At 41.7% G+C, this 27,969-nt stretch overlaps 1 protein-coding gene across 4 annotated transcripts; it reads left to right on the top strand.

Moving 5' to 3' along the window:
* LOC120053715 (polypyrimidine tract-binding protein 1-like) lies at positions 1-27,485 on the top strand. Of its 4 annotated transcripts, none has more exons than XM_039000919.1 (16): positions 1-118; positions 909-962; positions 6,423-6,453; positions 14,292-14,355; positions 14,495-14,667; positions 14,903-15,049; positions 17,852-18,010; positions 18,102-18,212; positions 18,400-18,589; positions 19,878-19,958; positions 20,238-20,374; positions 22,698-22,731; positions 24,008-24,100; positions 24,228-24,444; positions 24,619-24,696; positions 24,862-27,485. In XM_039000919.1, the coding sequence occupies exons 1-16, from the start codon at positions 111-113 to the stop codon at positions 24,992-24,994; spliced, it is 1,710 nt and encodes a 569-aa protein (XP_038856847.1). In that variant the 5' UTR covers positions 1-110; the 3' UTR covers positions 24,995-27,485. The 4 variants fall into 4 exon arrangements, with proteins under 4 accessions (XP_038856847.1, XP_038856849.1, XP_038856848.1 ...); XM_039000921.1 differs by having other exon boundaries at positions 18,400-18,577; positions 24,862-24,994; XM_039000920.1 differs by having other exon boundaries at positions 6,426-6,453; positions 24,862-24,994.
* The last annotated feature ends 484 nt before the right edge of the window (positions 27,486-27,969 follow it).

Here is a 27,969-nt window from a genome sequence, read left to right on the forward strand (position 1 = left end):
TTAGTTTCTCTGTTCTCCGCCATTTTGTAAGGGTATAAGAAAAGTCGGCCAAGCAAAACAGACTTGATGGTCTAATCAAACTGTGTAACTATCTAGTTCTGTGTTGTGCAATGGACGGGTAAGTTCAAGGTAGAAGTTATGTTCACGAGAAAAGAGCAACAAACGAATATGCACGTATTTAGCTAAGTAATTATCTGTAAATTGCTATATCCTGTAACGAAAATGAGCTGTGTTATATTTTGGTTGCGATGGAAACATGGTAAAACTGCTTTTCTGTGTACCCGTTATAGACCCACTAACGTTAGATCGTTGCTTTGGTGTTTTAGTTGGCACCAGTAGGCTATGTGTGTTTTTTTATTTTATTTTAACATTTTTTTGTTGTTGTCTGAATTCAATTGTTCTGTACCGTTCTTTTAAAAGCAAGACATTCAAGCAACTGGTGCATACTACGTGGACTAAGTACTGTAGTTTTGCTAATCTGTGTTGCCTTTTGCGCATGTTCTAGCTAGCCACTCTACTGAACAATTTGAAACCACCTGTGGCAGTGCGATGTTACTTAACTAGCTAGAACGTTCGCCATCATATTCTACCTTATTGTCTAGCGAGCACAGCAGGCTGTTAAATGACTGACAATTTAACTATACTTAACTATATATTTTCTAGCTTTAGCTAAAAGTCTTGCCAACAACGTGGCTATGCATCTTGTTGTTCTGAAGGTCCGTTTCTACTGCAGAGATGAACAATATTCTAAACTTGAACATAAAAAAAAATATATGTTCTTAATATTGCTAGACACATCGTTATGCTAGATTTGCAGCAACTTGAAGTTTAGGGCAAGTGAAAAGACAAGATAATGTGACTTAGCTAGCTAACAGGCTTGTTATTAACGCCACATTTCTTCCTTCCAGCTGTTCAGAGACTGATTTGTATCCCATGGGATCCACTTACGTCACTGAACTAGAGTAAGTCATTATTTAAGTGTATTTTATTAATGTAAGGTACCAGTTAATTAGTTGTGAATATCTGATAATAAACCTTTAGTTTTTTGTGCGTATGTTGGAATACATTTTTACATCTCATTCTTGTAGCATTGTGAGATGCTCATTGTTGATGCCAAATAACCCCCATAAGGGTGGTGAGTGTTGAGCAGGTTTCTCCGCATGCAATGACTTGGTGTGAGCATTGAGTGATTTGACCTGTAATTTGAGCTGTTGCATTGTCTCGCTCATCCTCCCCCTTCCCGTCAGTTTATCCTTTATTAGTCTACTTAGTGTCAAGCCTACTCTGAAAGCATATCAATTTGACATGGAAAATAGTTTTGTTTTCCAGTAGGTTTCAACATGTGTAAAGCATTAAGTATTTATTTTTGTGCAAAAGTTGCCTGTGGGCATTGAAACCACAACTTATTTTTCATGGCTGCAGATATTTGGGTCAGGGGAGTTCGAGGGACATATTTGGCACACAATTGTCCTAAATAACAGTGTCTTGTCAATGCTGTTTTCAGCCACTGGTAAAAGGATTTTAGTGATCACAAAGTGGCTAATCTGTTAAATGTTGATTTAGGAAGGGTTGGAGATGGGAGGAAATCTCCTAGGCTGTGTTTCCTGCTTGTAGCTCATGAGAGGTTAATCTTCAACTGAGTGTCGGCAAGGCCACTGCCCCAAATTACGACTCATATTTCATGGGCAGAGCTGTGGGAAAGGGAATGGTTGCACTGTTTTCTCTATTGGCCTTTAACATGAGGGTTATCAAGGGAATGCGTTTAAATAGACTAGGGTTGGGTGGTATCCAGATTGTTTCATACCGTCCCTGTAACATATGGTATTGTACCATATATTGTACCATATGGTATTGTGTATGGTATTACTAGCAGTGCACACAAGGGGCAATATTTCCTTACAAACTGAAAAAACGATCATATAAAATGTAAGCACAAAACAAATTTGGGCAGCACGGATCTTGGTCAAGGAGGGGATTGTCTCTGCTGTAACCAAGATACTTGCTCTTGCAAGCTAGCCACTTAGCTAACAAGTTGGTAAACCAAGTGCATAGCTGGAGCCCTGAGCTGGATCCAATTTATTTGGCACATCTTAAATAGTTATAAGCAGTAGCGTATCAATCAACAGTTTTCTTGATTTTCATAGAATGATAGGTCTACATTCATTTTTTACATGCTTTTTTAAACATGCTTGCTTGTACATATTATGTACATTAAACATGTGAATACAGTTGGAAGTGGGGAACCATTTGACAACCTCTCAAGTAGGGCTTGTATTGCAAGAGTCAAGTTTTCATGCGCGTTTTATGTCCGCTTGGTCTCATCTCCTTCTGTGCTGTGTGCACCTACCCATTTTACACCAGAGATCTGAAAACAGTGATGAGACGCTCATGTCTCTGCCCTAACAATGGGAGTTGTTGTCTCAAAGGCGGGAAGGCAGGTGACAAGCTTGGGTCCAAATAAACCGATAGAAACGCACAGTTTGCTTTGCCTTTCGCTTCGCATCTTCCTCTTTGTTTACACACACCAATCCCCCATGCCACTCACAACAACAAAGATGAGAGATCACTTCCTCTCTGACAAGTGGTTTCAACTCGCTATTAGTGTTGGAGTTTGGTCCAGAATCAGAATCAGAAACAGAATCAGTCATATGGACAACGAAACACATTGAGACACAATTTTACTGTACTAGAGGAGACGTCAACCTTCCTAACGATACCCTCTTTATGTCTCAACTCCTCAAATTGCGCGCAGCGCAGACGCTACTCGGTTTTTCACATACTGCTAGCACCATTTTAGCTGAAGACTGTTATACTAGCTGTCTAGTCTGTGTTTTGTAAATGTGTAATAAGCATGAAGCACAATTATATCAGAACAAAGTGGACAGGCTAGCATGCTGTTTAAACAGTTGGAGACGGACTGAAGGGTGTGTTCCAAACAATTCAACTGTGCTGTCTTGTTAGTTAGCAAGTGGATCCAAGTAGGCTAAACTTGAAATATAAAGATTAGCTGGCTACTCACTAGCATGTGGGCTTGAGTGTTTGAGACCTGTTACATTTTTTTCTAGAATGCCTGCTACAAGAAGTTAGTCATTATTAGTGAATGTGCATTATGTATGGTTCTGGTAAAAATAACATATAACATACTAAAAGGGAATTTTCATAGCCATACAGTTGAAGTCAGAAGTTTACATACACTTTAGCCAAATACATTTAAACTCTGTTTTACACAATTCCTGACATTTTATCCTACTAAAATTTCCCTGTCTTAGGTCAGTTAGATCACCACTTTATTTTAAGAATGTGAAATGTCAGAATAATAGTAGAGAATGATTTATTTCAGCTTTTATTTCTTTCATCACATTCCCAGTGGGTCTGAAGTTTACATGCACTAAGTTAGTATTTGGTAGCATTGCCTTTAAATTGTTAAACTTGGGTCAAACGTTTCGGGTAGCCTTCCACAAGCTTCCCACAATAAGTTGGGTGAATTTTGGCCCATTCCTCCTGACAAAGTTGGTGTAACCGAGTCAAGTTTGTAGGCCTCCTTGCATATGCTTCATACGCTTTTTCAGTTCTGCCCACAAATGTTTTATGGGATTGGGGTCAGGGCTTTGTGATGGCCACTCCAATACCTTGACTTTGTTGTCCTTAAGCCATTTTGCCACAACTTTGGAAGTATGCTTGGGGTCATTGTCCATTTGGAAGACCCATTTGCGACCAAGCTTTAACTTCCTGACATGTTGCTTCAATATATCCACATAATTTTCCTTCCTCATGATGCCATCTATTTTGTGAAGTGCACCAGTCCCTCCTGCAGCAAAGCACCCCCCCCCCCAACATGATGCTGCCACACCCATACTTCACGGTTGGTATGGTGCTCTTCGGTTTGCAAGCATTCCATGTAACTGTTTCCTCCAGCATCTTCACAAGGTCCTTTGCTGCTGTTCTGGGATTGATTTGCACTTTTCGCACCTTCCTGAGCGGTATGACGGCTGCGTGGTCCCATGGTGTTTATACTTGTGTACTATTGTTTGTACAGATGAACGTGGTACTTTCAGGCATTTGGAAATTGCTCCCAAGGATGAACCAGACTCGTGGAGGTCTACAATTTTTTTCTGAGGTCTTGGCTTATTTCTTTTGATTTTCCCATGATGTCAAGCAAAGACGCACTGAGTTTGAAGGTAGACCTTGAAATACATCCACAGGTAAACCTCCAATAGACTAATTGACATAATTTGAGTCAATCAGAAGCTTCTAAAGCCATGACATAATTTTCTGGAATTTTCCAAGCTGTTTAAAGGCACAGTCAACTTAGTGTATGTAAACTTCCGACTTCAACTGTACCTGAAAGCCAGATCAGGGATTATTGCAAAAAAGCAGGTTAAATGATTTTAATAAAATAATTACATTATTAGTGGGTCTTATGGTTGTGGAATGCTTATATTTAGGTATAATTTCGCAAGCCCTGCATTCATTAGATTATTCCTGAGTATTTGAAATGCAGTGCATTTGACCTTTTAATTGTACAACAAAGCTTATTTAGAGAAACCGTACATAATTTTTTTTTAGATTGTGAAGGCACTAAGTATTCATACCCCTTGACTTATTCCACAGCTTGTTACAGCCTGGATTAAATAGATTTTTTTCTCACCCGTTTACACACAATACCCCATAATGACAAAGGGAAAACAACATGTTTGTAGAATTAAATTCAGAAATCTCATATACCAGTATAGATTTGTCATCTTGTGTGATTGGTTATTGTCCTGCTGAAAGGTGCATTCAACTCCCAGTGCCTGGTGGAAAGCAGACTGAACCAGGTTTTCCTCTAGGATTTTGGCTGTGCTTAGCTCCATTCAGTTAAAAAAAAATTGTCCTGGAAAAACTCCCCAGTCCTTAACGATTACAAGCATACCCATAACATGATGTAGCCACCACTATGCTTGAAAATATGGAGAGTGGTACGCAGTAATGTGTCGTATTGGATTTGCTCCAAACATAACACTTTCAGGACAAAAAGTTAATTGCTTTGCCACATTTTTTGCAGTTTTCCTTTAGTGCTTTATTGCAAACAGGATGCATGTTTTAGAATAGTTGTATTCTGTATAGGCTTCCTTCTTTTCACTCTGTCAGTTAGCTTAGTATTGTGGAGTAACTACAACGTTGTTGATCCATCCTCCAGTTTTCTATTACACTCTGTAACTGTTTTAAAGTCACCATTGTCCTCCTGTTGAAATCCCTGAGTGGTTTCCTTCCTCTCCGGCAACTGAGTTGGGAAGGACGCCGGTAACTTTGTAGTGACAGGGTGTATTGATACCATCCAAAGTGTAAATAACTTTGTGGTTGAATCTGTGTTTGGAAATTGACTGCTCGACTGAGGGGCTTTACAGATAATTGAATGGGTGGGGTACAGAGATGAGGTATTCATTTAAAAATCATGTTAAACGCTTTTATTGCACAGATTGAATCCATGCAACTTATTATGTGACTTGTTAAGCAAAATTTTACTCGTCAAATTATATAGGTTTCCTATAACAGGGAAAGCCTATGGAAAAATGTTATGCCGTTTTTGGATAAACAATAAAATAAGGTGTGTGTGTGGTAAACACACAGGATTAAGAGATATTATACATTTTGTTCTATGAGATAATCTTCATCGGCTAATGTAACTTTTTGTGAATTTTGAAGCATTAATGTAGTATAAAAAACACAACTCTCATAAAAGCTTCATTCATAAGGTTCATATTTAACTGCCTGCTATTTATCTCATAGAACAAAGTGTATAAGAGCTCATAAGCCTGTGTTAACCACAGACCTTATTTTCTGCATTTTTATTCCAAAACCCTATTCTTTCCCGAATTATTATTATTATTATTATTATTATTATTATTATATATATTTTTTTGCCCATAGCAATGGTTGAACAAAACAGAGGTAAATCATTTAAGTGTTTTATGACCACACACTGATGAGGTGTAAAACTTCACTGAATCTAATGTTCTGCATTGTCCCTTTTTGACTAGTCATTGACTTAGGTACAGGCCTAAGTTGTGAGTGTAGGTGATTTTTGCATCTGAGTAAGGAAGTGTTTGGTCTGAACTCAGCTTTTTCTATCTGATGTGACATCCAGCTCTTATTTAACAGAATAATATTTATTGTTGGCTAGGCAGCCTGCAGCCTGTGACAATAAAACAAATATTGAGCAGCCTCATTGTACAAATGTTGACTGACTGGCTTTTCCAACTTTTCTGCAACTGATAAACTAATCTAGTTGGCTAGCTGTTGCTTTTTCTCTACCATTTTGGGGATTCTTGAATCTTTACTACACAATAGTGAACCTCTTAGTTCCTTAACCCTAGATTTTTGGTGTTTCAATTTTTCTTCTATACTGCTTCTAACATTCCTGTCTTCTCTTTTCTTCACAGCAGTGTCCATGATACTACAGTTGGTACAAAGGTAGGCACCTCTTTTCTCCTTTTTCCTTTTCGACATTAGTGGTGTGGCGAAAAATCGATAGTTATATCGTCCAAGATACTGTGATATGGATCTACTTTTCAGCATTTATTTCTATGACTAATCAACTCATTTTCTCATGCTCTCTTGTCTCTGCAGCAGACATATAGAGAGCAATATGTTTGGGACATCAAATCACAATAAAATCATCAGTATCGAATCCCAATACATATCGTATTGGCACCTACGTTTTGTGATAATACCGTATCGTGACGTCCCTGGCAATTCCCAGCTCTATTCAACAAGGTGTTTGACTAGGTCTTCAGATTAGGATGATTTATAGATGTAGCAGTGTGCTGTGCAGGATTTACAAATTGTAGCCCAGTTGTTGCTATGGCTACATTTAGCCCTGTCAACTGGATCATTGGGGTCACACAGCCATGCCCAGTGTTGCTGCATCAGCAATGAAAGAGTTCAAAGAAGCTAGCATAAGAAGGCACGCCTACAACCAGTTTGGATCTGGCAATGGGAATATTCTGTTGCAAAGGTTGTGGTTTCAAGTCCCCTAACGGGTTCCTTTGTTTGTATGGTGGTTGGCTATTTAAACAGTGTTGTGGAACTTAAACTGTTTGCATCCGGTGTGGTGAGAACATTGCTGTTGCTGTGGAAACGGTAGGGTCTAATTATTGGTTGTCTTTGGCATTGTGCCTGGAATACTCTCTGTGGTATGTTTGTCTTCTAGCTCTCTGGCTCCTCCAAGCCCTCTTCTCTCTTTGGGGACTTCTGTCTCATCACTGATTACGTCAGTACATGTCCCACAAATTTTTTGCCCCTCTAATGCTGTACCACTCATAGGATGGTCTCATCCCTCCCTTGAGACCCTTCCCAGGAAAATAACGACTTTAAACACACACAATGTCCCCAGTTGGAGCCCTGCAGTCTGTGGACCGGGGCTAGCTAGCTTGAGCAAAAGCAGATGTTTCTAGATGGTGGAAGTTTGAACGAGTGCAGACATGCAGTGGTAAGTGCTACCTCGTCTCCCTGATGTTGAGTGGCTCCTCCAGGATATGTGGGTTTCGGATAGCGATCAAACGCTAAGTGTTCCTAGCTCGGCGTGTTAGTCGTCTGTGTTCTACAACGCTGTTACTGCTGACTTCCAGCTTGCCCTTCAAAAGCCACCCCACAGCAACAGCATTCCCTGCTGCTTTTTTTGCATAGATAATATTCTGTGGTATGTTCCTAGCCACGGGGACCCTTAGCACAAAGACAGCTTTTAACAGGTACCACGTGTATATGAGAAGGCTATTTTGTTACGCACAAGCCAGCGGTAACCTTAAGATGGGGGTGGTGGTAATATGGAGCAGTTTATTTTCACAGGAAAAGGGAGCAGTTTTCTGGAATACGGGTGTTCTTTCCATCCGTTTTCTAAATGCCTCTTGTTTCCTGTTCTCCCCCGAGATGTGTCAGTACAAACTGCCGGCCTCAAAGAATGGCCTGTTGACTGTATCAAAAAGGCCTGGAGGGTCTTGGATGGAACTAATTTAGATGGGTACCAAATGGTGTTCCTTTACTGTTAGGCTTAGTTAGTAATATTGTAAGAAGGCAAGTGCAATATTTAGTTAGTTTATTCACTGGATCAGTTGTGGTTAACGGTGGTTATCCTGGAGAAAACTGTAACCCTTTTACATCATGTTCTTCAAATGCCACTATGGAGGTGTTATCTACTGTTTTACTTGTCAAATGCCCTTTGGGGATTTTCCATCAGCTAACTAAAATCCTATAACGTTGCATATTGTTCGCTTACTTTTTTTATCAAATTGGTGTGGGGAATGGGTAATTTAAAAAATACTATTTACCTTGGCTGTTTTGATGTCCTCTCTTGCATTCCTCAAGGATGGGAGAGGGTGGGGGCATGGGGATGAATGGAACCTATTCAGCACATGAAAATGTCCCCCCCCCCCCCCCCCCCCCATTTTCTATATGCATGTTGTTCCTTTGGCCTCTGTTTCCCAACGCAAGCTAATTAGGAAAAATATGGTAAAGAGCCTGTTTTTGATCATTGCAGTCGCCATTAGCAAACATTGTTAGGTAGCCAGCACATCCCTAGTCGCGTCCTCAGAGCATGTGCAGACCAGCTGGCTGGTGTGTTTACGGACATATTCAGTCTCTCCCTATCCCAGTCTGCAGTCCCCACATGCTTCAAGATGGCCACCATTGTTCCTGTTCCCAAGAAAGCTAAGGTAACTGAACTAAATGACTATTGCCCCGTAGCACTCACGTCTGTCATCATGAAATGCTTTGTGAGACTAGTCAAGGATCATGTCACCCTAGACCCACTTCAATTTTCTTACCACCCCAATCGGTCCACAGACGATGCAATCGCCGTCACACTGCCCTATCCCATCTGGACAAGAGGAATACCTATGTAAGAATGCTGTTCATTGACTGTAGCTCAGCATTCAACACCATAGTACCCTCCAAGCGCATCATTAAGCTCGATGTCATTGGGTCCTGGACTTCCTGGCGGGCCGCCCACAGGTGGTGAAGGTAGGAAACATCTCCACTTTGCTGTGGGGCCCCACAAGGGTGTGTTCTCAGCCCCCTCCTGTACTCCCTGTTCACCCATGACTGTGTGGCCATGCACGCCTTCAACTCAATCATTAAGTCTGCAGATGACACAACAGTAGTAGGCTTGATCACCAACAACGATGAGACAGCCTACAGGGAGGAGGGGAGGGCCACTGAGTGTGGTGTCAGGAAAATAATCTCCCACTCAATGTCAACAAAACAAAGGAGATGATCGTGGACTTCGGGAAACCGCAGAGGAAGCACCCCCCTATCCACATCGATGGGACAGCAGTGGAGAAAGTGGAAAATTAAGTTCCTCAGTGTACACATCATGCACAAACTGAAATGGTCCACCCACACAGATGAAGTGTGGTGAAGAAGGCAAAACTGCACCGCCCACAACCGCAGCGCTCTCCAGAGGGTTGTGAGGTCTGCACAACACATCACAGGGGGCAAACTACCTGCCCTCCAGGACACCTACAGCACCCGATGTCACAGGAAGGCCAAAAAATATCAAGGACAACAACCACCTGAGCAACTGCCTGTTCACCCCGCTACCATCTAGCAGGCGAGGTCAGTACAGGTGTGTCAAAGTTGAGACCGATGAACAGCTTCTATCTCAAGGCCATCAGACTGTTAAATATCCATCACTAACACACAGAGGCTGCTGCCTACATAGACTTGAAATCATTGGCCACTTGAGTAAATGAAACACTAGTCACTTTAATAATGTTTACATATCTGGCATTACTCATAGAATACAGTATATACATATATCTATTGCATCTTAGCCTATGCCGCTCTGTCATTGCTCATCCATATTTATATTCTTATTCCATTCCTTTACATAGATTTGTGTGTGTTAGGTATTTGTTGTGGAATTGTTAGATATTGCTGCACTGTCAGAACTAGAAGCACAAGCATTTTGCTACTCTCGCAATAACATTGCTAACCATGTGTATATGACCAATAACATTTTATTTGATATACGTTATGAGCTAGATTAAAACTCACGGCAGCCCAGACCTAGTGGCTCCAAGAAGCAAAGCATTGAATTGCTGTTCTAAATTTTTTTTTTTTTTTTTTAGAGGTGTCATAACTGGTTTGGCAAATATTGTGTGCAGCTTGGTAATTGCTGGGAGAAATGTACATCTAGCTGTTGGTCCGAGGAGAATCAGCCTTTTCTGTGTTCAGGCCAAAAGTCAGGTGTTTGGTTTGGCTTAGCAGCTCACCTCACCTGGCGCCACAGGCTAGGGTTCCTATGGTGACGGAGTGACATTCAAGGCTGCCCCGGTAACGGCCCCATTCTTGAGGTGTATTGTCTCCTGCTCGCCTGTTAACTCTTAAAATATGTAATTTTTTTTGTCTCACCTTTCTAATCTATTTAATTTATGCCTTCGATAAGATGGCTCCCTCAAACTTCTCTACAACACAACTCACTTCATTAACATTTGTAAACCCATTGCCTTAGCACAGCTTTTTGAAATATTGCTGCTTAACTGAGTTTTCTGACAAAGGTGCCTGTTTTGATCGTGTAGTTTATTTTATAGAGCATAATATTTAACGGGCTTAACACTTCACAGCCCAATACATAAGTGTTTAGTCTAATCAAAAAGTGGCTAGGAGACAGTCTGGCCAATTGATTGCAGTAACCGTTTTCTTCTCACCCTTGTAAAGGCCATTTGTGAGAATGTTATACCCATTTCAGACTGAAGATGTGGTATATAACCTGTAAAAAAGAAGAAGAAAATGTGTATATGACCCCCCCCTCTTTCCAATAGCCTTTTATTTACCTCTTTCTTGCAGGTGTGGTATGAATGTGTGTGTGTATATATCTCCACCCCTTTATACATATCAGTGGGTAACTGGACAATTTGGAGGGGTGGGTGGTGGTGTTAAAACCATGGGGGCTGTTTGCATTTCAAATTCGGGAGGTGTTTAAAAATGGAAGTGAAAATTCATTTACCTGCAAAAAAGCAGAGAACCATTCACACAGACCTGTATTTTCCTGTATGCAGGATTCATGACTAGGTCTTTAGGTGGATTTCAATTAGCCATATTTGTTTACCCCCTACTCCTTTCAGATATACAATAAGCTGGTATAAAAAAAAAACGGGCATGGTAAAGTAGTGGAATTTTGGTCTGTGCGTGAGAGGGATATTAGTGGCAGACAAAGCCTGCTCTGTGACTTTGCCTGCCAGCCCTGCAATATCCTATTTAAAGTGTCATCTATAACAGCACCAGGAACATGCATTTAGCTACTAAGCCTCTCTTTAAAGACCTTTACCCACACTAGCCCCCCTGCCCCTCATGTATGGTTTTCATTGAGTCCCGACCTAGTGGAATTTGGAGTGGCTGGTGGGGGAGAGGAGAGGGCATTCTGTTGACGTCTCAGCCCTGCGGAAGTCTGTTTATTTGTGTACTCCGGTGATCACTTGAAAAGAGCTGGCTAGCGGACGGTGGATCGTTTTCTTTAGCTTTTTCAGTTTCTCCTTTTTGTTGATGTTATGTAGAGGACAGCTGGTGTGCAGCCTCTTTTTACACATGTAAAGCATACTTCACTCTACCTCCATTTTTATAGGATCTTGAACAGTTGAAGTCGGAAGTTTACATACACTTAGGTTGGAGTCATTAACTCGTTTTTCAACCACTCCACAAATGTCTTGTTAACAAACTATAGTTTTGGCAAGTCGCTTAGGACATCTACTTTGTGCATGACACAAGTAATTTTTCCAACAATTGTTTACAGACAGGTTATTTCACTTATAATTCACTGTCTCACAATTCCAGTGGGTCAGAAGTTTTACATACAGTAAGTTGACTGCCTTTAAACAGCTTAGAAAATTCCAGAAAATGATGTCATGGCTTTAGAAGCTTCGATTAGGCTAATTGACAACATTTGAGTCAATTGGAGGTTTACCTGTGGATGTTTACCTGTGGATGTATTTCAAGGCCTACCTTCAAACTCAGTGCGTCTTTGCTTGACATCATGGGAAAATCAAAAGAAATCAGCCAAGACCTCAGAAAAAATAATTGTAGACCTCCACAAGTCTGGTTCATCCTTGGGAGCAATTTCCAAATGCCTGAAGGTACCACGTTCATCTGTACAAACAATAGTACGCAAGTATGAACACCATGGGACCACGCAGCTGTCATACCGCTCAGGAAGGAGATGTGTTCTGTCTCCTAGAAATTAACGTACTTTGGTGTGAAAAGTGCTAATCAATTCCAGAACAACAGCAAAGGACCTTGTGAAGATGCTGGAGGAAATGGGTAGAAAAGTATCTATATCCACAGTAAAACGAGTCCTATATCGACATAACCTGAAAGGCCGCTCAGCAAGGAAGAAACCACGGCTCCAAAACCACCATAAATTTTTTTAAAATAAAAAACGGACTACGGTTTGCAACTGCACATGGGGACAGATCATACTTTTTGGAGAAATGTCCTCTGGTCTGATGAAACAAATAGAACTGTTGGGCTATAATGACCATCGTTATGTTTGGAGGAGAAAGGGGGATGCTTGCAAGCTAAAGAACACCATGGGGTTGGCAGCATCATGTTGTGTGGGTGCTTTGCTGCAGGAGGGACTGGTGCACTTAACAAAATAGATTGCATCATGAAGGAGAAAAATTGTGGATATATTGAAGCAACATGTCAGGAAGTTAAAGCTTGGTCGCAAATGGGTCTTCCAAATGGACAATGACCCCAAGCATACTTCCAAAGTTGTGGCAAAATGGCTTAAGGACAACAAAGTCAAGGTATTGGAGTGGCCATCACAAAGCCCTGACCTCAATCCCATAGAATATTTGTGTGCAGAACTGAAAAAGTGTGAGCGAGCAAGAAGGCCAACAAACCTGACTCAGTTACACCAGGTCTGTCAGGAGCAATGGGCCAAAATTCACCCAACTTATTGTGGGAAGCTTGTGGAAGGCTACCAAAACGTTTTACCCAAGTTAAAACGTTTAAAGGCAATGCTACCAAATACTAATTGAGTGTATGTAAACTTCTGACCCACTCGGAAAGTGATGAATGAAATAAAAGCTGAAATAAATTATTCTCTCTACTATTATTCTGAGGTGTATGTAAACTTCCGACTTCAACTGTATGTATGTTTTAAATCAGAATTGAGCTTGGTTGACTCTTTTCTTTATTAACATGGGTTTATAGATTAAAGAGAATATTTGGATACCAAGAAAATAACATTTAAGATGGTTTCAAGCTAACGGATGGTTATTTATTTTTATTTAACCCTTATTTTACCAGGTAAGTTGACTGAACACACTCTCATTTACAGCAACGACCTGGGGAATAGTTAGAGGAGGGAGGGGGATGAATCAGCCAATTGGAAGCTGGGGCTGATTAGGTGGCCATGGTGGTATGAGGGCCAGATTGGTGAATGGAGCTTTTAGCTAATGAGTTTTGGGGTCTTGGTCCACACTATGAGGAAAGCGTGAACGGGTCACCATCTGAGCCGTCTCCAACCCCCACTAGTAACCACCCGGGGTTGGCTAGACTGCGGGGGTGATGTACCGCCAGTGACTCTGGTTTCTGTTCCCCCTCCCTCCCCCGCCCTCATTCTTGCAGTTTGGTGACACAGAAATTGAGTTGTTTTTCCCCTTCCCTCTCTGGTTCTCTCACTAAAACCTATGCCAGTACTGTGACCCCCAACACCCATAGTTGCGTGCATGCACATACAATGCAAAGGCAGTGGGGGTAGGAGTTGAGTGGGACAGGGTGTGACCATAGAGGACCTAATGAGGTTAGCAAGTCCTGTCATTGGATCCCCATCAGTCTGCATATGGTCCCATCTATGCACATTCCTCCCTGCTTTTGTCTGCTTGGGACGTTGGCCTCACCATTTGGTCATCTACTTGTAGCTCGGGGGTGGTCCTAGAACCTTTCCTGTTAGCTAAGAAGCTGACCCTTTCCTGTTTTCCTGTTCCCATTGTCACAAGGCGATGCCTGCTGGTCCGTGTTTGACTCAATGGGTCACCCGTTTTGAAGGCTAGGCTGTTGAAGGAACATGACTACTAGGCTATCTGTTAGTTTAGGCTGTGATGGTGACGACCTGTGATTGGGACAACCCGTGCCATTGTCAATATCGGTCTCCCCATTGTTTTGCAAGGTCAAAGTGGATGGTTTACTTAGTGGCTATTGTTACACGTTGTTTTTGTGTTGCCAATGTATACGGGAAGTTGTTTCTCCTTTTATAAGTTCATGCCGGTGGTGAGATTCTGCATTGGTCTCAACATTTCCTTTCCCCTTTGCAGAGAGGATCAGACGAGCTTTTCTACTGCGCCTCAAACGGACCCAATATAATGACCTGCGCAGCAGGTTAGTTTTGAAAATGCTATTTTTTGTTTTAATATCAAAGAAATAAACAAACGTTTTAAAGTTGAGCATCACCTCTTCCAACACATCTATTTCTCCAAAAGGATGTACATCCAAACTGTGCTCTGCATTTCTTCCACAGCCAATGGCAATGACAGCAAGAAGTTCAAAGGTGACATAAGGAGCCCGGGCATCCCGTCGCGTGTTATCCACATGCGCAAGCTCCCCGACGACATCAACGAGGCTGAGGTCATCTCCCTGGGCCTGTCCTTTGGTAAAGTCACCAACCTGCTCATGCTCAAAGGAAAGAACCAGGTAAGTGTTCTTACATGCATTTCTATTCCAGAACTAACACACCTGATTCAAGCCCAGGGGCTACAGCAAAATTGTGAAATGTCTGGGGGGTCCCCGAGAAGAGGTTTGAGAACCACTGGCTCATTAGCTCTAGCAGGTGGTGGTGGTAGTAGCAGCCGCCAAGTGTTATCCAGAAAGGAACATGCAGTGCTGTTCATAGATGTTATTCTTATTGCATTCTCCTGTGTGTGTCCAGGCTTTCATAGAGATGAACACGGAGGACGCGGCCCAGGCCATGGTGAGCTATTACGCCTCTGTGACGCCCGTCATCCGCAACCACCCCATCTTCCTGCAGTACTCCAACCACCAGGAGCTCAAGACTGACAACTCCCCCAACCAAGTGGTGAGTCACGTTCATGTAGTGTGCATCCTTCTCAACTGTTCACAACCCTTTATCTGCTCAGGTGTACTCTTGTGGAAGGCCAAAAGAGAAGTTGTAGGTTTACATATGGACTCAAGGACTCTTCATTCAGATTGTTTTTTGTTTTGTTTGTAGGAAGCGCTGAGCAAAGAGTGTTTGAGGCTTAGAGCCATCATGAAGTGGGTTTCCTCTTTAGAGATATTTTGAACTGGCCATGGAAGCTATGGGCTCTAGCTCGCCCCTCTGTTTCCTGTTTTCAGGGTCAGAATGACTCATTTGGGAACTGTCTGTTCTTGCCAGGGCTTGTGTGGTTGCACAAGCAAACCACCTGTCTACTTGTTAGCATCGTAGCTGACAACAGCCAATCAGAATTAAGATTGTCCATGTTAGCGAAAATGGAGCTGTCGGCATTCGACTGCTAATTTGTTCAACTTCTACCTTTTGCAGTGTGTTTCACAAGCTTAAAGGCTTGTTTACCTTTCCCTGCATATCTTGTGGTTGAGTGTGTAGTGTGTACTATGCGCCCTCCAAATGAGGCACTCCCCTGGGAGACTGCATGCCAATGGCGACCAATGGAAGCCACAGCTGTGCTCTCTCTGCTCCCCGCTCAAATGACACCGCTCTTAGTCTTATCTGCTCATTGACCCATACAGTGAACATAAACACTGCTGCGGTGCACATGAACATTCCAAGATGTTTGTGTTTTGCTGATATGAAGTTTCTCTCCATGGGGTGTTTTTCTTCCCACCATGTGTATTACACTCACAAATAGGCCCCCGAGTTTCCACTGATGTGTATACATGTCATCTTTTACCCCTCCCAAAATGTTTTTTTTTACGGCTATTTCTCTTGTGAATGTCAAGCAACTAGGCGCTTGGGCTATATTGCTAACCTGAGTTTATTCAGAGGTGAAACTTAAAGATCTTAACTTATTTAAATGTTTTGTGTAGAACACAGATGACTGTCTGTGGTAGAGGTCGACCTAAGGCATGGCCGATTTTAATTAGGGCAGATTTCAAGTTTTCAGAACAATCGGTAATCAGAATTTTTGGATGCCGATTACATTGCACTCCACGAGGAGACTGCGTGGCAGGCTTGACCACCTGTTACGCGAGTGCAGCAAGGAGCCAAGGTAAGTTGCTAGCTTGCATTAAACTTATCTTATAAAAAAAACTATCTTAACAATCACTAGTTAACTGCACATGTTTGACATTAACTAGCTTGTCCTGCATTGCATATGATCAATGCGTTGCCTGTTAATTTATCATCCAATCACAGCCTACTTTGCCAAACGGGTGATGATTTAACAAGAGCATTTGCGAAAATAGCAGAATCATTGCACGAATGTACCTAACCATAAACATCAATGCCTTTCTTAAAATCAATACACGGAAGTATATTTTTATATTTTATATTTTAAACCTGCATATTTAGTTAAAAGAAATTAATGTTAGCAGGCAATATTAACTAGGGAAATTGTGTCACTTCTCTTGCGTTCATTGCACGCAGTCGGGGTATGTGCAACAGTTAGGGCCGCCTGGCTCGTTGCGAACTAATTTGCCAGAATTTTACATAATTATGACATAACATTGAAGGTTGTGCAATGAAACAGCAATATTTAGACTTAGGGTTGCCACCCGTTCGATAAAATACGGAATGGTTCTGAATTTCACTGAAAGAATAAACATTTTGTTTTCGAAATGATAGTTTCCGGATTTGACAATATTAATGACCAAAGGCTTGTTTTTCTAGGATTTGATATTTGATAGAGCAGTCTGACTGAGCGGTGGTAGGCGGCAGCAGTCTCGTAAGCATTCAGTCAAACTTTACTGCGTTTGCCAGCAGCTCTTAGCAATGCTTGTTTCAAAGCGCTGTTTATGACTTCAAGCCTATCAACTCCTGAGATTAGGCTGGTAATACTAAAGTGCCTATTAGAACATCCAATAGTCAAAGGTATATGAAATACAAATGGTATAGAGAGAAATAGTCGACGCGTCATAATTCCTATAATAACTACACCCTAAAACTTCTTAAATGGGAATATTGAATAACTGGGAATATTGAACCACCAGCTTTCATATGTTCTCATGTTCTGAGCAAGGAACTTAAACGTTTGCTTTTAAAAATATATATTTTGTGGTATTCAATTGGTAGCAGTTAGTCTTGTCTCATCGCTGCAACTCCCGTTCGGACATGGGAGAGGCGAAGGTCGAGAGCCATGCGTCCTCCGAAACACAACCCAACCAAGCCGCACTGCTTCTTGACACAATGCACATCCAACCCGGAAGCCAGCCGCACCAATGTCGGAGGAAACACCGTACACCTGATCAGCGTGCACTGCGGCCGGCCCGCCACAGGAGTCGCTAGTGTGCGATGAGACAAGGATATCCCTGCCGGCCAAACCCTCCCTAACCCGGATGACGCTGGGCCAATTGTGCGCCGCCCCATGGGCCTCCCAGTCATGGCCGGCTGCGACAGAGCCTGGGCTCGAACCCAGAGTCTCTGGTGGCACAGCTAGCACAAGTGTTCATTCAAGTATTGTTGTAATTGTCATTATTACAGAAATATATAAAATCTGCCTATTTTATTTATAAAATTTTATTTAAAAAATATAAAAAAATCGTTGTCGGCTTTCTTTGGTCCTCCAATAATTGGTATCGGCGTTGAAAAATCATAATTGGTCGACCTCTAGTCTGGGAGTCACGTCAGCTCTACTCATTACATTTCTACCTGAGCTTTTCAACTCTTCCACTGAACCACCCCCTTCTCTTCCCCTCCCCACAGAGAGCCCAGGCGGCACTGCAGGCGGTGAACGTAGTGCAGGTGGGGGGAATGCCCATGGCAGGGGTGGATGCCTCAGCCGGCATGAGCGGGGCCAGCCCCGTGCTGCGTGTCATAGTGGAGAACCTCTTCTACCCCGTCACCCTGGACGTGCTGCATCAGGTAACACACAGTCTTATAACACACTCACTACATGTATGAATGTGTAGGTCTACGTTTGTATTCCCCCTGACCATGCTGTCGTCGCTCGCAGATCTTCTCCAAGTTCGGAGCGGTGCTGAAGATCATCACTTTTACCAAAAACAACCAGTTTCAGGCCCTGCTGCAGTACTCTGACGGCCTGACCGCTCAGCACACGAAACTTGTGAGTGGCACTCTCTACCTATCTCAATAATACACAGCACTTCATTGTATTCTTAGATTCTGACTTGAATGTGTTAAAATTTTGAAAATGGGGGAAAGGAATACTCTGAAAGAGGAATGAGCAAATCCTGGATATTTGGACACTTTTATGGATAGTTTAATGTTGAAACTGTTGCCCTGTGGTGAAGTCTTTAGACGGGCAGAACATCTACAACGCCTGCTGCACCCTCCGCATCAACTTCTCCAAGCTGACCAGCCTGAATGTGAAGTACAACAACGACAAGAGCCGGGACTACACGCGTCCCGATCTACCCACGGGGGACAGCCATCCCTCAATCGACCACCAGGCTATGGCTGCAGCCTTCGGTGAGTACTATGGTAAATATGTTTAAAATACCTCCGTCCTTTCTCGCTTTTCATTTAGACACGATTGAACAGGTGGGGAGCTACACTACATGACCAAAAGTATGTTGGTACCACCTCCTCGAACATCTCCTTCCAAAATCATGGGCATTAATATGGAGTTGGTCCCCCCTTTACTGCTATAACAGCCTCCACTCTTCTGGGAAGGCTTTCTACTAGATGTTGGAACATTACTGCGGGGACTTGCTTCCATTCAGCCACGAGCATTAGTGAGGTCGGGTACTGGTGTTGTGTGATTAGGCATTTTTCGCAGTCTGTGTTCCAATTCATTCCTTAGGTGTTCGGTGGGGTTGAGCTCAGTGCTTTGTGCAGGCCAGTCAAGTTCTTCCACATCGATCTCGACAAACCATTTCTGTATGGACCTCACTTTGTGCACGCTGTGTGTCATGTGTGTCATGCTAAAACAGGAAAGGGCCTTCCCCAAACTGTTGCCACAAAGTTGGAAGCACAGAATCCTCTAGAATGTCATTGTATGCTGTAGAGTTAAGATTTCCCTTCACTGGAACTAAGGGGCCCGAACATGAAAAACAACCCCAGACTATTATTCCTCCTCCACCGAACTTTACAGTTGGCACTATGCATTGGGGCAGGTAGCGTTCTTCTGGCATCCGTCAAACCCAGATTAGTCCGTCGGACTGCAAGACGGTGAAGCGTGATTCATCACTCCAGAGAATGCATTTCCACTGCACTAGAGTCCAATGGCAGAGAGCTTTACGCCACTCCAGCTGACGCTTGGCATTGCGCATGGTGATTTTAGGCTTGTGTGCGGCTGCTCGACCATGGAAACCCATTTCATGAAGCTCCTGATGAGCAATTCTTGTGCTGACTTTGCTTCCAGAGGAAGTTTGGAACTCGAGTGTTGAGGAAAGCAGCTCTAGCATGGCAGAAATTTGAGGAACTGACTTTTTGGAAAGGTTGGCATCTTATGACGGTGCTACGTTGAAAGTCACTAAGCTCTTCAGTAAGGCCATTTTACTGCCAACATTTGTCTATGGAGATTGCATGGCTGTGTGCTCAATTTTATACACCTGTCAGCAACGGGTGTGGCTGAAATAGCCCAATCTACTAATTTGAAGGGGTGCCAACATACTTTTTTTGTGTGTGTGTATATATTGTATATGACTGACCCCTGTACCTTTCCCCTGTCCAATAATTTGAACATTTATATTTGTGTAATTTACAATAAATGGATCAATTCAAGCAATTGATTAACACTCCTCTGTATCCATGTGTTTTTCTCAAGGTCCTCCCGGGATTATCTCGGCCAACCCATATGCGGGAGCTCACGCCTTCCCCCCAGCCTTCACCATTCAGCAAGCTGCAGGTTAGTTGGCTCCTCCTCTGACGCTCGGCTTGCTCCTGACCAACATTGGATTGTACATAAGACTTTTTCACTAGCACTTTACATTTAAAGGGGGAAACTGGCCTCATCTACTACCATTGAGTGGCTACACTGACTACTTTGATACTTTTGCAGACCTTGACCTATGAGCAGATTAGCAGTCAATTGTTGGGCGGCTTCCTGTCCAGCCGTTTATCTGTCAACCCATTTCGAAGCTTGTTCACTGATTTGTTATCTCGCTCCATTTGGTTCCCTCCGCAGGCCTGACGATGCAGGGGGTTCCTGGAGGCCTGGCCCATCTGACCATGCCTGGGACCGCAGCGGCTGCAGGCAGAATGGGCTTCCACCAATTCACCGGTGGCAACTGTGTTCTGCTGCTCAGTAACCTCAACCCAGAGGTTAGTCCTGCCTTGCCTCACTCTCGCAGAGTTTCCAGCTGTGAGCTTCTCTGTAGATGTGGGTTTCCTTCCTATTTCCTACCCTGTTCCCCCAAGTGTGTACTTGCTCTCTCTTCCTTCATGCATTTTTAAAGGAAGTTGATTGTCATATGTCTGGGCTACTCAACACCATATTTTGTCCCACCAGGTACTTACTTTTAAATCCATGAGAGGAAGTGAATGAGTGCACACTTTGGGGAAAAGTGTAGAGAATTGGACTGCAGCCAGTATGTGGAGAGAGCTGCTTCAGTGGGCCCACATGAAACATGTCAAGTACATTGATGGCTGTGTATTATATGCTGGCACTCGGTGTTAAAACATTTATGTTAATGTACCACGTCTATTGAAAATGTTTAGAATTCAGCCCCCCCTTCTCTCTCACACACACACACACATGCATTAAGTCATGCCTAGGTGATATACAGCAGCATTAAGCTGGGGCGATATTACGATAGCATCTTCTGACAGCCATGATCGATGGTGACGACCTCGTGATGTGACACAATGGTTTAGCTTATTTCACGAAAAATGTTCCTCTGTCGGATACCTGGGCATTTAGACTATAGCCTAAAACGATTTATTTTTTAAAATAATGGACACTTCTCATCTACCTTGTCTAGCTTATTACCCAAATACATGTATAGTAGCCTACGAAGGTGTAGTCCCGTAGTTGATGTGACTTTCAAAAATGAACAAGAATGAGTCTATAGGCATAGGCTATTCTCAATGACAGCTTTATGAGAGAGAACAAACAACTTATTTTTCTATTGTTTCCTGAGGCAAATAAAGCAGTTGTGAAAATAGTAGACTGCTTCTATCCAGCCTATAACCTAACTCTCTACGGTAAGACACTGTGGTCATATTTTGCTCTTCCACCAGAAAGGAATATCAGAACATTTTTACCAACCGGTGCTTCCAGGCTTTCTAAAACATATTTTGTCATGATTCATCCAGTTGCATTCGATTTCGCGCTTTTGCCCAATTGTCATTTTAGCTTAGTTTTTAAAATGTCTTTAAAAAAAATAAAAATAAATTGTGGGGTGGCTAATGTATTTCACAAGGTTTTATGGGCACCTAGTCACGATAGTTCAAAGGTTGAAGTCGCCCAACCCTAATATAGCACCCCCTTTTTCTATGTCAACTCCTTCAAGAAGGCATTGCATACAAGTCCAGTGTAGCAGAGCTCTTGGTTTCTTCTTCCCTAGTTTTCTTTCTTTATCTCCTGTGTTGTACCATCCCCGTTATCGGTGTTTGACAGGCAGAAGATACAAACACTTAGGATGTACAAACTTCATGAAGATACATTTATGTTGACTCATTCAATCATTATTATAATTCTAAATATTGGCATGTTTTCATTAAATCAAAATGCAGATTCGCTTTTGCATCCTTCTCATGCATACGAACTATAGTATTTACCATCCAGGCAGTAGGACCTACATACTGTACATAAACTGTGTGGAATTTCTATTAACGTTCAATTTCTCAACATAATGTTACCAGTCCCTCTTCATCTACTAAACATGATGCACTTTAAATTGTTCTTTGAGAAATCATTCCCGTAACCTATCACATACATTTAGAGCCATTTTTCATCCAATTTAGAGCCATTATTGCTTTTATCGTTTGCATGGCCTTCAGCTTAAGCCCAACCAATATTTATACAATCATTAATTTAAAGAGTGTATCTATTTATGTTAATGCCAATGGTACACTTAAACTCAGACAGAATTATAGAATAAATATTGTCTCAGCCACTCATGTGTATCATTCCTCCTAGTTTCATTGTAGGTTCAGTGATCTTTACATGATTGAAACCCTTTTTAAAGCACATTCTATACTGGATGGAACACTTCATATTTCTTTGTATACTGACCTTGTTTTTTTTTTTACCTCTTTCTTGTTTCTCTCTGTCCCCATTCCCCCTATCTCACCCTCTTTTAAAAAATGTTTTTTTATATAACCTTTTTTTTCCCAAACTGACTGCACGCCCCATGTATCCACTTTCTTTCTCTGAACCATTACACCACATCTTCAATACACACCACATATAAACATATCCACTCATCTCTGCTCATATCATGTTGTTACATAAACCACCTCCACATCTCTCTTCCCCCCCCCCCCCCCCCCCCTCTCTCCTGTCCAATTTATTAACCCTCATGATCCAACCCCTGTGGAACTGCCTCCGCTGTGGATGATATGTTGAACCTCCACTATCCTGCCTCCGATCTTTTTCCTGTCCCTTCTTCCCTCCGCTGCCTTCCTCTGCTGTCTTATAAAGAGAGTTACGCCCCAATGCCTCTTTATTCTTTTCGGTATGTTGTCATTGGCACCTTTTTTTAAATATTACTACTTGTTTGTTCAGTTTTATTTTTCATAACTAGTTTGTGTCAAATGTTTTGAGTGTCTTGTTTTGGTTTCATGCTTTTTGCGTGTTGATTTGAGAAACTTGGTTGAAAAGTTGCAGCATTTTCAGTGTTTGTGTCCACAGGCATAGCAAATGTTTTAAAGGAATAGATTGGTCAAAAAAATGTCCTTATCTGAAATGTGTCTATAGTTGATATGGTTTGAGTCTGGTCGTCAACTTCAGCCAAATTGGTAAAGAATATATGTGGACCTTAAAAGCAACGCAAATTTCGCGCCGATCTCAAGGCTACATTTTTAGGTCCCACGCTATATAGATATTGCTGACTAGTCTCTTTAATACTATTGACCAATTTCATGACCTGAGAACCTATGAATAATTGTTTTTCTCAGAGTTTACTATTCCCTTAAGCATAGTGGAAATTACAAGACTGCAGGTTGTGCATTTGAATTGATAAGAATATCTTGTGGGAAATTCAGTGAGATGCTGTAACTTACATGAGATTTTATAATTTGTCTGTTCAGTCATAGTTTTCATGGTAAATTTGCATGCTGGATTTTTTTCATTTTGCATGCCCTTTTTATGAATGCTGTATCAATTGCTTTTGGTTAATGGTCAGAGTACATATGGCCAATTTTGCATTGCTTAGGATCCTTATTCTTATTTCTGACTCGGTCCCAGTTTTTGAATTTTTTTTATTTTTATATACCATTAAGGGTCTTCAGTCTTCAATGTTATTTACCATTTCAACAGGGAGGGGTCACTTGGTAGACACACGTAATTTCCTCGATAAACTACATAAAACCCTAATTTTCCCTTTACCTTTTTCCATCCAAGTGTAGCTACTTTTCGCAGTTCCACTGCCTTTCTCTTTGAGAAGTCCAATTCTTTGAGTTTATTTAAACCGATGTCCAAACGGTAGCCTACTCTTTAATTAAACATTTTTTATGGACATTTATGGTGTAGTAAAGTCACACAAACTGTACCTCTGAGTAATTCACACTAGTGGCCATGATGTAACATGTTAATGATCAGTGGCTTCAGTCGCTCTTGCTAGAATGCATTTCACCCCCTTCTCATTTGACTAAATGGAGGAGCATCTTGATTGTGAACTGAAGTTATTCATATACACAAGCTTCCCAATGGGGCCCAGATAGGTGTTAAAATCTTAAAGGGGCCCAAAGACATGGGTTCAAACAGTTGTTCTCTCCCCCTCCTGTGTGAAGGTGTATATGGTGATGTAATGAGAGTGAAGATCCTGTTCAACAAGAAGGAGAACGCTCTGATCCAGATGTCTGATGGGACTCAGGCGCAGCTAGGTAAGGCCCAGCTAAACTTTATTGGAAAGGAATAATCCAGGAAAAGTAGTGCTAAACAAAACCATATGTAGGGAGCGATGTACATCTTGGATTAGAAGACTCAGTGCTTAACCTCTGCTTCCAACAGCAATGAGCCACCTGAATGGCCAGAGGCTACACGGGACAGCGCTGCGTGTCACCCTGTCCAAACACACCAACGTTCAGCTGCCCCGTGAGGGCCACGAGGACCAGGGCCTGACAAAGGACTACAGCAACTCCCCTCTGCACCGCTTCAAGAAGCCCGGCTCCAAGAACTACTCAAACATATTCCCTCCCTCAGCCACCCTGCACCTCTCAAACATCCCGTAAGTAGACCGGAGGCGTTTCTGCTGCAATGAGCCCACTGACTCTTTCGATAGCTGCTAGTCCTCAGGTACCACTTTCATGGTACAGGAAAAACTCAGCCAATAGCTACAGTATGTCTTGGTGAACTACTGCTAAAGTCTTGTCAAGTTTTACAATTGTGTCTTTCTTTTTAGTCCCTCTGTGGTTGAGGATGACCTTAAGATGCTGTTTGCGAGCTCTGGTGCAATGGTCAAGGCCTTCAAGTTCTTCCAGTAAGTTATCTTTTCCCCATAAAAAAAAAAAAAAAAAAAGCCATGTTTTTATTATTTTCTATCTGGTTGTGTGGGTGATGTTTTAAGGAAAGTCTGCATATTGGACCGTATGGCAAAAGTTTTTTTTAAAGTCTGTATCTGACAGTGTTGGTGCATTGTTTTTAGGAAAGACCGCAAGATGGCTTTGGTCCAGATGGACTCAGTGGAGGAGGCCATCGAGTCCCTCATCAAGTTCCACAATCACGACCTGGGCGAGAACCACCACCTGAGGGTGTCCTTCTCCAAATCCACAATCTGAGGGGGCAGCCCAAAACGCTACTGCTAACGGGCCGTAGTGAGTTGTGGTGAAGCGGCTCTTCATAGTAGCCTCAACCACAGAATTCACTTCCATCATTCCTAGTATATGATATTTATATACGCAAAGCTATATATGTTGACCTATGGAAAAAGTAATTTAACACCTGGTTTTACTGGGGTTTTACATTCTTAGTTTTCTATTATCTTGCCTTTTTGAGGTGAATGAATTCCTTGCTCTGTCTCTCTGCACAAACACAAGTAGTTTACACTTGCCTTTCTGATTCTGACTAAAGACACTCGCCTAGCCTAAACTTCAGCCTACTGGAAAGTTCCATTCGCCCTTGGGGTCCAGTACCACTAGGCACTGAGGTACTTCTGTGATGCGTCATGTCCTCTTTGCCTTCCGATGTTTTCTGTGCCTTAGTCCAGAAGTCTTACGTCCTTCAATTTTATATTTTGGGCATTTTACAAGAAAAATGCTTTGGCCATCTTCCCCTCTCAAATCCTTTGTTTGCAAAGACCAGGTTTACAGCTGATTTATGGGTTTACCATTTTGTATGAAATGTATTACAAAGTTGTCCATTACCCCCCCCCCCCATATATCATGACGGTGTCTTTTATAATTTTTTTGTCTTATTTTAAAGTGCCCTCTTGTTTTAAAAGTTGAGCTAGCTAGTTGCAAGATTCAATCCACAATGCTATATATACATCCACACACTGGTATAATGGGTTATGTGATTCATATTGCTAGTCTTGTTTCATGTATCTCTAGATGTAGGTTGTTTAGAATTGTCTGAAATGTATGCAATCATTTTTGTACAAATCCAACATTGTCCACAATTGTTATTCCAATATACTGTTGGTTGTAGATAGGTCTTGGTCAGTGGTTGCCTTAACCACTGTGCCTTTGCAAAAGGTCTATTGGCTGAGCTTTCCTGATAAGTGTATTGTTTGTTTATGATTTTTGTCCTAATTGCTTTCCTCCCTCTGTTGCAGTGGCTGTTTAATTTAGTAAATTTATACAACTTCTGTCATACACTTCAGCTCAAAACCAAATAAGGCTTTAAAAAAAAGTTATTGTAGCTAACATGAGACTCTAAGCTTTATTCATAGTTCACCAGTGTGGGAGTCTGTCTGCACATTTACAAGGCTCTTTCGAGTCTTGCACATATGTGGTCTATTTGTGACTCTGCTGCTGTGATCTATGAATGAAGCTTCTCAGTTAGGGTAATGCCAAGATGAATGACGGTCATATCATTTACAATTGCGTCTAAGAACGAATGATGGTCATTTTACATGTTCTCTTAAGAAATTTGTGAATATTTTCAAAAGTCTGTCACTCATAAGTGTTCAGAAAGGCCTTCTCATGAGGGGTTAGTAGCCTTATCTTACAGGGCTGTAATTTACTTTAGTCAATGCTAAAAGCGGCTATACGGCAGCCTCTCTGTCATGGTAGTCTAGGAACTGGACTCGTCTGGACAACGTGCCGCTTAAATTGATATCCATTTAGCTATTTTTGGACAAGTGCTTTTCAAACGTTGGAGACTTTTTTTGTGTTTTTAGTTGTAATGAACGTATATGTGGTTTCTGGCTTACAAGCCTTCAGACTTGTAGGAATTGCACACGTCAGACAACTATACGTCTGCAGTGACGCTATACGCTGGCTACATTGGTGGACACGTTGTAGACCACTTATGAATAGTTATTTGAATGGTCATTATCAACTGTCGGTATTAATACATAGACATTTCACTTGTGCATCATTTTCTGTTGGAAATGTTGAGTAAGTGGTTCTTTCAGGTTTTCACAATTTAGTTGTGCATCAACTCCTCAGTCTCTCCCAATGTTGACCTGGTGCAAAAGCAATAATAGAATTTCAGCGTCACAGGGCTCAGCCGCTTTGTTCAATCACTTGAGTTTCCTTGAACATATCAGTTTATTACATGCTAACCTGTGCATGGACTCCAATGGAGAAGAATCACAATTTCTAGACAACTCAACCTGACTTAAGGATAAGTGACACTTGCTTCTATAGCAATATGTAGCATGTGTTGACAATAAAGCCCTTTTACATACTTTGCATACCCCAGGCCATGGCAAGAGTGGGTTTACCAATTATGCAAAATTGCAAAGCATTTAAAATAATTACAACCTCGATCACTAAAGATTGCAGGTTTTCTTCAAGGGAGGTGATGTTGCTTGTCGGGGGGTTGGGATGAAAAGCTGTGTATAATGATAGATACTTTTTGTGGTACAAAAAAAAATAGTATATTCAGAAGCAATATAGGTTTTATATCAATGAAACATGTATATTTTGATTATAACTTGGGACCATTCTTGAGCCTCTCAGTTAAGTGTCATAGAAAACAAATTACATTTGTTTTGTAACACAAATGTAATAATTGTTTTGTCATTGTGTAGTGTTCTGTATAGCTCACACTTTTCTGGTTCTTGTACCTTCAATAAATATTTTCTCTGCTTTTTACTTGTCATTTCCTCTTTAGGTTCTTCTTGCTCACCTGTTTCTTTCCTTCTTTGTCCCGCAAAGCATTGGATCTATAAAGACTGCTCCCATTTGTTTCTGGGCTAAATACTAACTTACTTGAATTTATTTGAACAGGAATTCCCATTGAGACCAAGGTCTCTTTTGCAATAGAGCCCTGCATGCTCATAATTTACAATATATTACAAACACGAATGACCATAGTTCCTATTAGAGCTTATCTGTCCATATGCTTATGAAGGAACTGGACACGAGCAGTGCTATTAAATAAAGGTTCATAGTTAAAGGAAAAATATTGATTTGAAATGGTAAAACGGGCATACAATACTTTGAGTATTATGAGCCTGAGCATTTTTGTCCCTAACTACTTTTGGAAGGTACCTTGTGTGGCATTATACATCACAATTTTTGAGGGGGCACTGGTGGTCAAATTCAGTAAAGTCTGAGTAAATGTTGTATTGTATCCTAAATAC

The sequence above is a fragment of the Salvelinus namaycush genome, chromosome 9 (genome assembly GCF_016432855.1).
Source record: "Salvelinus namaycush isolate Seneca chromosome 9, SaNama_1.0, whole genome shotgun sequence".
Taxonomy (NCBI): Eukaryota; Metazoa; Chordata; class Actinopteri; order Salmoniformes; family Salmonidae; genus Salvelinus; species Salvelinus namaycush.